The sequence below is a fragment of the Callionymus lyra genome, chromosome 5 (assembly GCF_982586985.1).
Source record: "Callionymus lyra chromosome 5, fCalLyr1.hap1.1, whole genome shotgun sequence".
NCBI lineage: Eukaryota > Metazoa > Chordata > Actinopteri > Syngnathiformes > Callionymidae > Callionymus > Callionymus lyra.
Genome location: NC_141822.1, coordinates 10,792,944 through 10,809,344, shown reverse-complemented (window position 1 = coordinate 10,809,344; position 16,401 = coordinate 10,792,944). Strand labels below are relative to the sequence as shown.

Genomic DNA, 16,401 nt, shown 5'->3' with positions numbered 1-16,401 from the left:
AAGTTGTAGAAAAATACTTTACTATGAGTTTTAAGTCGTAGGAAAATACTTTATTACGAGATTAAAGTTGTAGGAAAATACTTTATTATGAGATTTAAGTCATAGGAAAATATTTTATTACGAGATTAAAGTTGTAGGAAAATACATTATTACAAGATTAAAGTTGTAGGAAAATACTTTATTATGAGATTTAAGTCATAGGAAAATACTTTACTAATGCAAAATGCAATATTTAAAATGTTAAATCAATCCATTAATTACTCTGCTGGCTCTGATATTTTACATAAAGCATTCATGTTCAGAAGAATCAAACCAAACAACAACATCTTCTCTGGACTCGAACCCTCACCTTCCTCCGGAGCCGCTGCGCTGCACCTGCAGCCACGAGTCGTCGACGGGAGGCGGCATCGCCGTGGTGACGGTGGTGGTGCTGATGTCTCCGATGATGTTGAGCGCCTCTCGCAGGGCGTGGTACATGCGCAGCATCTCGTCGCGGTGCTGGGCCTGCTCCTGGGACTCCTCCATCAGGGAGTTCTGGTCCCCGCAGGAGTAGAGCTGAGCCAGAAGCTCAGCGTTGATGAACTCTTTCGTCTGCGACGCAGAAGGTGAGGATTGTTATTCAAGTATTTATTTATATGTTTAGCAATATCCACACTTACGTTGATGATCATCAGGTGCATGATGGTCTTGGGCATCAGGTCTCGCACAGTCTTGCTGACGATGGCCATGTAAGAGTCCACCAGGTTACGGATGGTCTCCACCTGCCGCTCCAGCTGAGGGTCCATGCTGTGCATGAAGTTGTCTGCGCCATTTTCATCCCCGGTGTCGCTCTACAAGTCAGTGACAGGCATTTTTATTAAAATAAATTAATAATCAATTAACTATAATTCAATCTTTTATCGTCTTAATGTTTAAAAAAAACTTTTTTTAAATTATTTTATTTACTAGGAAACAAAATTAAAGAATAAATCACTCGAAAAATAAAACAATTTTCATTGAATTCGTCAGCATTTTGCACACAAGGTGAGTTGAGTGTCAATAAAAGGATTTAAATTCCATTTTAACAATTTGTTGACTCTCAACATACCTTAAAAATGACATCATAAATTCAATTTAATTCTGTTTTATTTTTACTTTCTTCTACACATGCTGTCCCAAAGCATTTAAACTAAAATAAAAAGGAACTCATTTCATTACATTCATGTAATGAGTCTACGAGGAAGTGCAGAAAATGGATGAACGAAGGTGGACGAGGATGGAGTGAACGTACCTTTCCTTCTTTCTCCTGCAATGAAGAACGAGGACGTTGAGAAGAAGACAGATTTAAAATGAGAGACGAAACAACAATGAAAATGTTGAGACACAAATCACCACATGGTTTGCAACGACATTGATATTCATCTTAACACGTATGAATCCACAGTTTGATGTTTATTTTTAATATAGATTTCATTGATTCACACAGTGGTGGTTCTCGCTATCATTCTTTCGTTTACTTTCCTTCACTTCAAAAGGTTTCTTATCTAGAGGAGCCTTATTTAAGAACATAAAACAGGTCAGTCATGGAGCTGCTGTTTTCAAAAAAGCAAATGAAATTATCTTCAGGAATATAAAACATGTGAGAGCTGCCAAATGAAAAGCAGGAGCAGAAATAAACCTGGTTCTCTCTACACTCCCAAAGAAAAACTAAGAAATTCAGTATATTAAAAATGAGAAAAAGCAATATTCCATTATGCAAGGGATAATCAGATGGAAATAAAATGCATTTAAAATTGATTTAAATGTTAGAGATCGGCTACATTTATATCTGGACTAGCATACAAATGTGTATTTATCTTTCTTGTGAGTTCCATAGCCTCCATTTCAGGTCCAGCTTCCAGTCAAATATGAAACACTTAAGGGAACGCACAGGATTACAAAGCTCACGTTTATATCTTTCAATAAATTACCGTGACACGCTCGGGATAGACTCCAGCTCGCAGGAAAGAGGCCTTCCAGGCGTCAATGTCCTCCTGACTCTCGCAGGCCAACTCCAGCTGACGGTAGTCCTTGTACACATTCCTGCAGGAGGAACCAGTCGTCAGATAACAAAAAAAATTGCTTTATTTATGCTTCTCTGTATGAGAGCCACTTGCCACCAGGTCTACAAAAAAAAAAGTTAAAGAACAACAAACCAGAAGTTAGGTAAACAAAAAAGTAATATATATATATATATATAATTTGTAGGAAAATACTTTACTATGAGATTAAAGTGGTAGGAAAATACTTTAGTACAAGATTGAAGTAGTAGGAATATACTTTACTACAAGATTAAAGTCGTAGGAAAATATTTTATTACAATTTATTTTTACGAAAAAGTAATATATATATATATAATTTTTGCATCCCAGTATAGTAAGTTGTGAGTATTTCAAAATATAAAACACATTTATTTGATTAAAATAATAAAACCAAAGTGATTTGGATCTGAAAATTACTTGAATCAAGAGTCAAAAAGCATCATTTTAAATAAGAAGTTCACAAAAATCATTCCCTTTTCATAGTGAGTCTCTTTCTTTTCTTTTTAACTTAAAAATATTTTGATTATTTTAACCCAACTTTATTTATTTGTATGATAATGTGCTTCCACACCATTGCCTTCGGGTATTCTGCGGTTAAAATACCTTTGCTCGGTGTTGAAAAGCGCAAAAATCTGTTTGCTGGACATGAAGCCTTTCTCAACATCCCGCAGCTTCAGGTTGTCGACCTGCAGCATGTACTTCTTCTCTTTCTCCTGCAGAGGGCGACAGAGAGCAGCATGAGAATCATTGCGATCATTAAAACTTTTTTATTTAACGCTTTTAATTCATCCCAGTAAAAAGAAAAAGTGTGGGAGATCATTATTTTATCAGCTATTGTAAAATGTAAAATCCGGATTTGAAATATAAAAAAAGGGAAGTAGGTGAAACGTTGCAAGATGTAATGAAATGTCAAAGTGGTGAACAAAGGGAAAGGCATGAATGAGAGTGTGTGCCTTCCTCTTGTCTGTGGTTTTGATTAGGACTGTGGAGGTTAAAAAAAGAGGCCGAGCAACAAATGAGAAACACATACTGCAAAGAGAGAGAGAGAGAGAGCAGGAGAGAGAGAGCAGGAGGAGAGAAAAAAAAAGCAGAAACGTTTCCAACTTTTGTACTTGTAAATGTGCAACATATGATCTCCAGACTTCCAGCTATTTGTGAATCAGGGAACCTTGAATTTAATCACTCCAGTCCCATCCTCCGAAGATCTTCTCCTCTCTACACTGAACACACACTTCTATATGTGTCTTTTTTTTTGAAACTCTGGACAGTAAAATTAGAACCAAGACGACGCGACTAAAAATAGAGCGAGATGAGGTTCTTTAAACATATATTTTACGTACACACATGTACTTTGGTTTGTGAAGAGAAGCTGCGACTGAAGTCTCTAACTAACCTTAAAACCATCTGGAAGGCTGACCACAGGCCTGCCCTGCCCAAACCCGTGTGTGTGTGTGTGTGTGTGTGTGTGTGTGTGTGTGTGTGTGTGTGTGTGTGTGTGTGTGTGTGTGTGTGTGTGTGTGTGTATGTGTGTGTGCGCTAAAGCTCCTTCATCAAAGGATTTATAACCTGTGCAGTCAAATGGTCACCCCCCCCTCCGCCCCCCCCACTCCCTTTCCCTAACCCCCCATAAAAAGCACATTTGCCTGGATTGGTACATTCAGGTGTCTGCAACACAAGTCTTCAGACTGCTGACATAAGCGAGGTCACAGGGGTCGTTGTCCTTCGCTCGCATCCCTCGCCTCTTATTTTCTTTTCACTATTTCTATGTCTTCCACTTCCTCCTTTCCTCGCGCTATTTATCACCGTCCCCCTCGGTTGTTCCCTCGTTCGTTTTTTCTTTTTTTTTTTTTTTTCTTTCTCCAGTCTGACTGATTCATACATTTTCCTCTGTCTTTGCCAAAAAGGATTTGGGAAGGAGAGCCAGTGAAGTAAGAGCGGAGCAAACCGGGATGAAGAGTTTGCAATGAGGTCTCAGAAGTGGTGGAAGAAATGAAAGAAAATATTTCATTGCAAGTTTAAAAAAGAAAAAAAAAAAAGGCTTGTTTTAATAGAACGAAAAATCTTAAGCACAGCATGAGTGAATGTATTGATTTAAAGCAACAATACGTACATTTCAAATGAGATTGTGAGCGTCAGAAAAATGTTGATGCGTCGTTGCCAAATGCAGCATGAGGAATCTTAATAATAGTCATATGAAAAGAGTCTTCCAGGCAAAGAACATTGTTAAAATACAAGCTACTTCTACTTCCTGAGTCATTGATGTTCATTATATAGCCAACTTTACAATATTTTTAAAAGTAAAACAACACATTTTAAAGTAGTATTGTCGCTTGAAGACATATGTGCCAAACTCTTGGCCCAGGAGCCAAATCTAGCAAACCAAGTCCGTTTTTGTGTCTTTATCGAGTAGATAATTGTTCATACACATAATGAACATTATTCAAATATTGAGCCTCAGAGAACAAAAATACAATATTGAGGACTCAAGCATTTTGTTCTGCTCAAAAAAACTGTGAGATTCAGTTCGACACGCCTGCTTTGAGAGGAACATTTTTCGCTTTCCCAAAGTTTTTTAACCATCAACCAGATGAACAAATGATTCTAGCAAAAGCACAAGATTGGTGTGATTTTTTCAGGATGTTCTTAAAACTATAATTATAAGAAATATGTCTTTTAACCATTCTGAAAACCACTCTAATTTAGTTATTCATCTTTTTATCTCCACTTATCAGTTAATTGATGAATTCTAGAGTATTTAGGAAACATTATTACTAGACAGGCAGTAAGTATATCAAGTAAAATAAGGGAAAATTTAACTTATATTAAGCACTTATCTTGTGTTTTTTTAAGTTGTAGGAAATGAGCTCCTTGGCAGAGGAATCCACCCCCTCAGTGCTTTATTAAGTCTTTGTACTGTTGTAGTTAATTTTCATTTCAACCAATTGATCCATTTCATTTGAAGTAACTTAAAACTCCAGACAAACTTTTTTGAGCGAGGTATCATCATGTGTTTTTACGACTGGAACACTGAATGGATGGATACCCGCTACACTAAGAAAGAAAACACAAGCGAAAATAGAAATCTTAAGAGTAAACGGGAGGTATGACACACACACACACACACACACACACACACACACACACACACACACACACACACACACACACACACACACACACACACACACACACACACAACATGTGGTTGGTACACTAGCAGTTCTCTGAGCAAAAGAACTTTCCATGGTTTTGTTTTGTTAGTGAGTAATAGCAGACTCATTATGAAAAGCCAGAGAAAGTTCACTTTGGGGTTTATAAACATACATTACATCTCCATGTGCATCTTCCAACTGAGTCTCTGAAGGTTCAAAAGGTAGGCCAGGGGGGGAAAAAAAACCCTCGTAAATGAACACGTACACACACCGCGAGGGCTCGACACAAACCGTAGCCAATTAACACCATGAAACAAATCGGAGCCGTTCGGCGGGTGAAACCCAGAAAGATACAGCCGCGTTTACGGCGTCCATGTTGTTTTAAGAGCGGCATGTATCGCTGGTATGTGTGCTGGGAGTCTGATAGAAAAGTCCTGGTGACTCGGGCTGTGCATCAAAGAAGCCACACGGCATCTGGGAGCAATAACTCTGCCTCTAACCCTTCATTACCGCAAAGACCGGGCCCTGGGTGGCGGCCAGCGGCAATTTTCACAACCCGACTCCTCACCTCCCTCCACTTCTTTCCCCTTCGCTCTTCCGCGGCCGAGACTCTAAAAGTTCAACGTTGTTACGCGAAGGAAAACGCTTTTTTTTTTGGCAGAAGCGCACGTCGTTTTCAACACGTCTGATGAGACGAAGGATTCCTTCCCCGAGACGAGGCGTACGAGTTAATCGAACCGCGAGTCGCTCTGACGCCATGTTTCTATCGAAAGCAGAGGCGAGAGAATCACAAGCAGCCATTTGTTAGACTTGTTCTGAGAATATTTAACCTGCTTGATTGAAAAAGTTCTGTGTTACGAAGATCTCCGTTCCTGATTGGCTGTTTCACGTTAAGCCCCTCCCACTTTAGAGAGCGAAAAGGGGAAAAAGGAATCCCTGAAGACAGCGGACAGATTTATTATTGAATCGGGGTAAACTTCAGTCGGACACCACGATGGTTTGTCATCAATTTCAAATCCTTTTCTAAAAACAAATCTTTGTTTTGAGAAGCACATCAGGATGACTTGTAATAAAAAGCGGTCACAAGCCAAGCGAGGACAGAACACGGCTCCGATATAAAGACCTCAGAGAACAAAATAAGTTGTGAGTAGAACTTGAAACACAAACACGACAACAGAGCAGCTCTTTATTTCCCAGAAACAATGAATTCTTTGGAATAAGTCGACCATTAAATCCTTCTTAGAAAATTCACTTTTGCCAAACGGTGTTTGAAACTAGTTTTTATGAGCCACGATTAAATGACTGGGAATTCATACGTTCATAAACCAAACTAAAATGACAAATAGAACAACACACAACAGGGGATTGTTTTCATCTATTCTATGATATGATTTTCTTTAATCCTTCATTCATCGTCCACATATGAGTGCAGGCAGAGAATTCTCAACATTTTTCTTCAACATCAGATGATTAAGGAACAAAGATAATCAAGTTTAACGTTATTATTTATATATACAGGTATATATAAATAAGGAACAGATTTCTTAAATAAAATAAGATAAAAATTGAGCCCAAACATTAAAGAACAAAACACAATAAAAATCGTATTTGTCGTTTAGAAAAAAACTGCTGAAAGACCCCCCAGCGTGCCCCCCAGCCCAGTCTCCATAAGAATACAACTGTGGTTGTTAATGAAGCATAATCACTTGTTAATGTTATCGTTAGAATCTCCAAAAAAAACCTTTGCATCTATTACAGTTTTTCAAGACATGTCAATGCAAATTTGTATATTAGGTAAAAGGTTCAAAGGAAGTTTCTGCTGTAAACTAGGGTGTTTAAAATATCAATTCAGAGAGATATCACATGATTTTTTTCCTCCTAATACTCGACAACACAGTATCAATTTTATTTTGCTTTTCAAAAAAATTGCTACAAAATAGTACTTTACTACAGCAGACTTTTATGGTTCATATTTCAATAACTTGCGTTTGAATCCAAATAATTAGATTTGGAAATTAACATGCAAATCTTCATTCGTTTTTTCCTGAAATCCTTTGAGATCCCAGCGTTGACTGAGGACGAGAGGATACAGGCGACTCCAGCAGCTTTTAAAGCTGATGTTTGGACATATTTTGGTTTTTAAACAAACAAAAGCAGTTACGACTTCATCAAGAGTCATGTGGTCTTTAAATACTGCAACACCAGACAATACCGAATATATCACCATTTCCCGATATATCAATAAAATATTGTATCGTTGTCCCTGTAGTGTGATACTTATCGTATCTCCAGATCCTTGTAAATAGTAAGTAAGAAAGTAATTAGTATAATACACAGTTCTACTGTAAACATCCGCACATGGGTAATTATTTGGTTCCGTGTCTTATGAGTGGCTCTTTAGTTACTTAAAAATGTCTCCTGATCGTGTAGTAAATGCCTGACATGGGTTGATAAATGGTGCTATAGACCAGTTGAAGGTCTTGTGTGACCCTAACAATAGAACATTCCCTCAGTGGTCCAGTAAAGTCCAGGCTGGCCGGTTAGCGATAGCTTCCTGTTTGGCAGCTAATTGCTAAGTAGTAAATGACCTGCTCACGGTCAGCGTAACAACCCTGGATCCTCCCAGAGACATCTGATCAATCATTGTTGACCACCAACGCACATACATGCCAGCGTTTGTGTCAGTGTCAAGTCATTACAAGGAACCACAATCACAGCTGGATGAAGCCTGTAATGATCGTCGCGGCGACACCTGATCGTCCATCAAAACGCCAATGACTTCCTCTCTGTGTGTGAAATAGATATAATCTAAAATGGAGCCTAATTGTATCTATGAAGCATCTATTAAACGCTCACACATGAGCTTAAACACTCTCATGTGTGCAAGTACACACTCTTTGAAGTTACACGTGCACAGCATTCTGGCAGGAGCGCCCAAATATTTAGCGAATACACATATCGTTGTGCTCCACCCGACATGAGAGAACATAGAAGGGGAGGTTTAATCTGAAAGTGTGTTTTTGTCGAGCTTATCAATGTCACACAACTTTATACAATCATTCCACATTAAAAAACACACTTTTACGACATGGCGGGACAGCTGGTTCCTAAATTATCTTCTACGCCCGTTGATTTTTTTGTTTTGAAGAAAACAAAGACCTTGACTCATCAACCTTGACTCATCAACCCTTGTTTTATCTAGAATTTCCGTCTGAAATGTGCATTGTTTTGACAAAAAGATAGTTTTTTCTCAAAAGAAAAATTAGCTTGTTGCTTTTGACATGTCAAGACGCTTGTTTAAGTCAAGTTTACTGTAAAAAAAATAAACCTGTGAACTAGTGGAAATGAGTGAAGCACAAACTCTATACGATTTATTTTTACTCATATTTTTACGCCTTGTGGGGCCGCCATATAGTGATGGGCTGACAAGGCTTCATGAAGCAGTGTCGTGTTGTTTAGAGGTCAGTAGGTGGCGTCATTAGTGATGCGAAGTCATTTTTTTGTGGCCCGGCTGATGGTTGTCGCAATATCAAAGTAGTTTCATGTTCATGTTGATTCGATGATCTATAAAGTTGTCAGTGTTTAAGATAAGAAACAGATACGATCAGAAACACTTGATGGTAAAGGAAGGAATTTAAAGTGTTTTGATGGAGGACAAACAAAGAGAGAATAAGTACAGATTGAGCCTCGAAAAATGACCAGTTAATTTCCTGTTAAAATATAAATATACTTTTTGTTCGGCCGGCTCAAACATCACCACAAACCACTGACACGGGTACTCAAGAGGAGTCAGAACTGTGGTCAGCTGGTATGGCAAAAATGTTAAGTGTGTGTTTTTCCACACAAAACAGATCTAACACACATATACTTTTAATAAGAACATTATATATGCAGTGGATTTTCTTAAAAATCCCATTTTCCAATTCAAAAACGATCATGTTTTGCCACAGGTGGTAAATAATGTTCAGTCAAAATATTTATTGAACATATTTATCACACTGAACATATTTAGTGGGTAAATAATTCAATGTGTATCAATCAAGTGAGACTTGTCTTATTCAGTTATATCAGTTTCAACAGGGACTATATTTTAAACAAGGTGGGATGTGAACTTGTTTGTTATGCTAAGTCCAGTGGTTTGTATTTTTCTTCATCTGTTAGGATTTTTACTTTCTTTTCATGACCCCCTTGTCAGGGGGGATCCCAGACTTCTTTGTAAACCACTGTTTAAGACTATAAAGACGGTCGTAATAATGCATCGGTAAGAAAGCAAGTAATAGTTATTTGTAAAGCGCCTTTCTAGACCAGGGTCACAAAGCTCTACAATCAAAAACAATACACAGTTTAAAAATACCTACAAAGCCAATAAATAAGACAAACACAGGAGTCACAGAAGCCCGAGCTGAGGTGTAAGGCTGGATCAGAATCTACTGATGGAAAGTCTGACCATAAATAGATCTGAAAGTAAGAACCAGAATTTTAAAATTGACCTTGAAAGAAACTGGCAGCCAATGCAGAGTTTTAAGCAATGGGGAAATGTGAGTTCTTCTACTAGAGCAGCTCAAAATTCTCGGTGCAGAGTTTTGTATTAACTGCAGACAATACAGCTCATCAGGAAGACAACAGCTGAATCCAGGCACTGCTAGCGACAAAGGAATTTTATTTTTCAACTTCCATTACAGCCTTTTTAGTTCATATTGGACACGATGCTAATCCACAACATGAGATTATAGGACTATCTCTCTTCTATAGCGATAGAGGGAGGATTACCTTGAGTGTATTTGTTGCTTGTAGAGTAACTTGTCAACATGAGTTTTGTATTTGAAAGTAAGTAAGTAAGTAAGTAATTTTTATTTATATAGCGCTTTTCCAGACCAGGGTCACAAAGCGCTTTAACAATCAAAACAATATTCAATAAAGTATATACTTTAAAGATCAAGATAAAACTGATAACACAACAGGAGTTCCAGAAAATCAAGGAAAAGCCTGAACAGATAAAAACGTCTTAAGATGTTTCTTGAAGGAGTCAGTATTGTTAAGTTACAATGCAAACAGAGTCACATTTAATAGTTGCAATTTTAATTTATTTCTTAAATGAAAGTCATTTATTTGAAAACAATAACCGCAGTTTGTACATGTTAGGTCAGCGACTCAAAAATCGAAAGACTTCAAATCTTTTTTTGCAGAATGCCCCCTTGTGGACAACAGAGCAGAGAGTAGAAAATGTTAACACTGCCTCGGATCCTTAAACCCGGCTGAATCTTTGTCTGAAGTGTGTACAAGCGAGTTCTGTCTTCTCATAAAGGTTCCTCCCTGCCACCTACGCGCACGCTTTTATTTTTAAAAGCCAAGCTGCCAACTTGCGTACCCGCAGATCCTTAAGTCCTCCTTAGCTGTCGAACAACCACACCCGACAAAGAAGCGAAGGAAATAACTAAACAACCGCTTTTTCTCATATGCATCAGCTTTGCTGCCACAGACCTTAAAATAGTTGAAATCTGTTATTTAAAATACAGACTTTAAGAATGGTTTATTCAAATATCTGACAACAAAAAGAGTTGCTCACTTCTAACTCTGTTATCTCTGTGTATTTTATGAGCTGAAAAGATTGTATACATTCATTAAAACACTAAAAACATTCTTGGAAAACAAACTATTTTTGCATTTGATGGTACAATTGGAAACATACTTGTTTTACTTGGCTTTTTTGTGTTGTTTATTATAGTATGAAGGGGAAAAGAATTAAGGTTTAAAACATTAAATATATTTTTTATTAAAAATGTTGAATTGTTTTCCTTGGATACGAATAAATCACTGTCAACAAATAATTGTCCTCGTGGTTTGAGCAACAAAAAAAAGCTGAAATACCATAATTTATTGGTAATAGTTCAATAACGTCAACATGCTGACTAAACATTCTTCTATTTTTCCTTGATCATTTCCATTCTCTGTTTCAAATTATAACATTATTTTCTTTAATCCAACTTCCAAGCGTGTCTCTTGATTTACAATGTTTTTGATATGACGCAGAACTCAAACTCCGCCAACGAGTTCCAACCTTCAATGATTCCTGACTCCATGAAAATCTGATTTTTTGAAAATTGTTCATCTTTTGTCCACCAATAGACGGTCACATTAATTATTAGACTGAATTCAACCAGAAGAGGAGAAGAAATCCATGTTAAAAAACACAGTTATAAATTGTATCTTTCTCAGAAATGGAAGTAAAGTTTTCCAGCCATTCTGATATCTGGGTTTCTTGTCTTATGCTAATCCCTTGTTACTCAGTGAAGACCTTTTCTTTGCCATATATTCTCTCAGTTTCAGAGCTGCTTCCACTTAGCACGTCTATCTTGTCAACAGGAATGCGGTTGGAAGTGATGTGGCTGCACGGCCTCTCTGCCAGACCTCAACTTAATAGACGAGGTAAAACAAGGCACAACATAAACAAAAAATTAGACCGGAGGAATGTGTACTTTTTTTTTTTTTATGAATATCCCAGGGATGACATTATGGGAAGAGAAAAATATTTTTTTTAACAAGGAGACTGATTTGAATGATGACATAAATGGATAAACAGGATGGCAGACAGTGTTAACAATTAAATAGCAACTCATTTGTTGATTTAAGTGAATCATCAGTGTCTGTTTGTACAAAACTCTCTTTCCATTGTAATATTTACATTAGAAAATGACTGTAATCCCCGCCCACTGAAAACACACTGTTTTTCTGGAGATTAAATCTTGGTTGTGGTAATGGAAAATGGCTCCCAAAGCACTTTACACTAAGTTACGCATTCACCCATCCAGACGCACGATCACACACTGATGGGAGTAGGCTGTGACGCAGCACGGGAGGGAGGCAAGGGAGGCTTCAACATTTGAAACATGTGAGTGAGTCAGGAGAGTAGGGTTTTTCAGCTCCACCATCAGGAGCAATCAGGGTAAAGTGTATTGCTCGTCTGGAATTGACCACAAGTCGGCCACTCTACAATCTGAGCTATGACGCCCTTTACCACAACCACACCCAATCTGCCGTGATTCATCAAACACCGAGGTCTGTCACTGCGTGTCATCAATCCTGGAAGTCTCCACCTCCAAGGGACTCTTTGTACTTTATTACTATTTAAAGTATATTATTGCGATCGATTTACCATTTTTACGTTATAATAGTCTTTGATCTCGTAACCTCTCGTTCGCCCAGATTTTAGATGGGGTCGGGGGGGGGACTTTATAAAGTAATAAGAAAGTAATCAAAACATGGTCATGATGAACGACTGCATCTTGGACTCATGTGAGTGAGTCAGGAGAGTAGGGTTTTAAGTTGCCCTTTAACAGACACTTTTGAAAGTTACATCAGGTATACCTGAGAATGGAAGTTCTCCTGAGAGGTAATACAGTAGTATTCATATGTTCATGTGCACATGGAGTATGTACGATGCCTCCATTAAAATGAATCCAGGAAGTAGGGACCAAATAAGCAACATATATTGGAACTTGCAAACTCAACGTCGCATATAAGGTGTCCTCTCTCTAAGAAACGTTAACCTACTCTTGTAATGCTTTGCCGCCCAGCCACCCAATCACAGTACCTCCAATTCTCCTGCATGATCCTGTACTTTGTCATTTGTTCTAATGTTAAGAACAGACACTCTAAAAATCATCCTGTCAGTCAGTTATAACTTCAACACATGTCACTTCTCGCGTCACTATGAGAACCAGAGATAATTGCTTCAAGGTAGTTTGGCAACGATAGTCTAACATACTCTCTGTGACTATACATTCCTTAGTGTGACATAAAGGTTGGTTATATTGACAGTAAAAAGTTGCGGCGCTTCAAAAGAACAGCCTTTTGAAAGTATTTGAGTATTTTAAACATCTCTGATGAGTAGTCAGAAAAGGAAGCTGCCTGGTCATCCAAACAGTGGAAACAATGTTTGTGCGACCGCAGCACTCCCCACACCCAAGATCCACTGGTCGTTCTCTGTCTGTGAGTCAATTATATTTGCATTCTGGATAACAAATCATTCTCAAAAGTTCTTCTTTTTTTTTGTTCCAGAATGCATGGCTCTCCATTACATCCCTCCTCCTCTGGCAGGACTGCTGACTCCTCTCTCCTGGGATTGAGCCGCTTTGATTCGGGGATCAGAAACCATAGCTAAAACAAATACACAAGCCTTGACCACCTTGACACACACATGCAGGAACGCACACGCAGCAAATCACTCATACACACACAGATATGCGTACATGCTATGTGTAAGATGACAATGAAGTTGGAAGTTAAGCTGCTTTTGTCTGTATTTTTACGGGTTCACATTTTTGGGAACTAAATCTGTATGTGCAAGTAGGTCACAAGGAGGTCATTGCCGTCCACTCAAGGTTGACACATAAAAGCATCCATGTCAGGGGCCAGCATTTTAAACATGGCACAAGTCATGGACCGACAAATTTACTGTTTATTTTATATTATTATAACTATGATAAAATGATACAAGTAAGCAAAGTAAGTGAACAATCAAAAGCAAAACATATTTAAAAATAACTAAAGACTAAAAAGATTTAAAAAAAACTAAAGACACATAAGACAAACACAGGTGTCCCAGAAAATCAGGGAAAAGCACAAATAAAAATGTCTTTGTTTGTTGAAGGAGTCAGTAGATCATCAAACACAGAGATCGTTCCAAAGCTTAGGAGCAACAGTCTGGAAGGATTTCTCTCCTCTGGTCCTGAAGCGTGTTCAGGAACCATCAGTAGATTCTGATCCACAGACCTCAGAGCCCGAGCTGGGGTGTAAGTCTGGATCAGAATCTACTGATGCAAGGTCTGACCATGAATAGATGTGAAAGTAAGAACCAGAATTTTTAAAGTTAATCCTGAAAGAAACTGGCAGCCAGTGAGGAGTTTTAAGGATCGTAGAAATGTGAGTTCTTCTACTAGAGCGGCTCAGAATTCTCGCCGCAGAGTTTTGTATCAACTGTAGGCGAGACACATCCTTCTTGTTAAGACATGAAAATAAACTTACAATAGTCTAAACCAAAAGATACAAACTCATGGATTACAAGCTCCAGATCGTGTTGTGACATAATTTCCTAAATTTAGAGATTTTTCTCAGTTGACAGAAAAAGTTTTTGATCAGGATATAAGAGAAATGTCATAGAAGTTTGGCTAAGTAAAGTATAAAGCATTTCTGGTGCAAAAACAATATAAACCATGAACACTGTTCTGTATTTATTGTACTATAAAGGTACACTGGATTCTAAGTCGCAAAATCAAGTCCCCTGACAACGAAGCCTTAAAGTGCTCCGCGAGCCTCCTTTGCTACTATGAAGCACGTCTTGCTTTGGATTCGTAGCTTACCAAAGTTGCACTTTATGTTTTTAATTAGGATTACCGTATAAAATCAGTTTGAAATCAGTAAACACAACCCAAATTATTACATATACCGGACAGGATTATAAGACAGACTTCTAATTTTTGAGGAAAAAATGTGTCTTTTATTCCCAAAAATATGTTAATTTAGTGAGTCATGTGTGCACGATCTGGGTGTAATGTCGCTTTTCGGGGGCCAATTAAATGAGTAATAATCTTTTAACGCGACTCTAGCTAACTCAAGAATCAAGGGTTCTGTTGGAAAGAAAAAGACAGTGTACATTGTTGTAGTGTGTTGTATTGTGGGTTCAAGGTAAAGTTGAAAGAGGCAAACGCCTGGTAGTCTACGATGCTACAACTGTGAATCACACACTTTTATTGCCAGTACACACACAAGTGCTCTCACACAAAAGGTGGGGGTTAGAGTGACATACTACTGGTAAATGAAAACCAGAGCATGTGTGTGTGTGTGTTTGTGTGTGTGTGCGTGAGTGTGTGTCTGCAGAACTGCATAAAGGGCCCTTTATTCGCATCGGACAGGGAGAGGAAATCAGCTTTAGAAGTAAAAACAGAGGGAGCAGGAGAGCGATGGAGACCACAGGGCTGCACATCTGGAGTTGTTACAAGGCCTCCTCCTGCTTGCCAAGAAAACGCCGACATTCCTTCTCCAGCTACAAAGCCCACGAAACCTCTGCTCTCATCAGGCCCGACCTGACAAACAGATCCATTACTCAAACATCCCGAAATCGCCGTATCCTCGGACACAGACGATAGGACGGTCAACAATAGACCTTACGGGACGAACCACTGCCACAACGTTCCTTTAAGACCTTTAAAACCACACAAACGAAAACGTCTCACTTCCTGTTCACCTTTGACCTTCCACTTTCTCCTCAGAAGCCAGCAAGGGGGAAAGTTAATGGTAGTGGGCAGACGACGGAGGGAGGAGAGAAAGGAAGAAGAAGGGAGAGAGGAGAGGAAAAATGGGGGGCAGGCGAGCTCCTCCTCCTTCTCCCTCCATATCTCCTCTCTCTCTCTCCTTCCCTTTTCCTTCTTCTGTCTCCTGAAGGGGAAACTTGGTGGCCACTCGGTTGCCACGTCAAACCTCCGCTCGCTCCAACCCGATGGAAACAGGAGTGTCTGTTTTGACTCAGGGATGTTGCGGAGGACTCACCAGAGTGACGACAAAGTCTGCTTTTGCCAACTTTGCGTTGAAGGGTGAGGATGCTGCGAGGAATGGCACGACACACACCAGGAGCAAAGATGCCGGGATTCCAGGTATTTATCCAGGTATTGTTCAGAGAGACAAGGGTGTGAGTTTATATCGTGGCTTAGGTCGGCCTTTCGCGTCAATTAACGTTGACTTTTTTGTGCGTTTCCTCTCCAGATGGGCTGCTTCTGAAGAGCGAACGTATCGAGTCCGAAAAAAACGCCACCGCCCGACCCTTCCGTCTGTATTATCCTCCATCACTTTATCTCTATCTAATGATTCTTCTTCTGCAGCAGCTCCATCAGCCGACTCTTCGGACAAAAAGTAAGTACCGCTTCACGTGAGGACGACGCTCTTCAGCGTTCAGTCGAGAAGACCGAGAAGCCTCCTGAGGCCCGACCCGCCTGCCCAGTGTTCAGACTACCTGTTCAGGAAGTAGTGGTTGTACAGTAGTCTGCACATTGGTTAGGCTGGCTGGGGAGACACGAGACAGGCCGCCGAGGGAGAGGAAACAAGAGGAGGACGTCACTTCTACTCCTGAATTTCTCTTACAAGATATATGTGAACCTTTTTTCAGGCATTATAACCGTTAGTTTGCTCGATATGTC

General features: G+C 39.1%; 1 protein-coding gene across 4 annotated transcripts in view; it reads right to left on the bottom strand.

Moving 5' to 3' along the window:
• Positions 1-16,401, bottom strand: part of dnm1a (dynamin 1a) — a 54,485-nt gene that overhangs the window by 6,933 nt on the left and 31,151 nt on the right. For 2 of the 4 annotated variants that reach the window (XM_087790758.1, XM_087790759.1), the window contains exons 16-20: positions 2,664-2,773; positions 1,950-2,061; positions 1,271-1,285; positions 660-830; positions 350-591 (exon numbers count right to left, since the gene is read on the bottom strand). In XM_087790758.1, the coding sequence (XP_087646884.1) occupies positions 350-591; positions 660-830; positions 1,271-1,285; positions 1,950-2,061; positions 2,664-2,773 (650 nt within the window). The remainder of the gene's footprint in view (positions 1-349; positions 592-659; positions 831-1,270; positions 1,286-1,949; positions 2,062-2,663; positions 2,774-16,401) is intronic. The other 2 variants (XM_087790761.1, XM_087790760.1) reach the window with 1 other exon arrangement.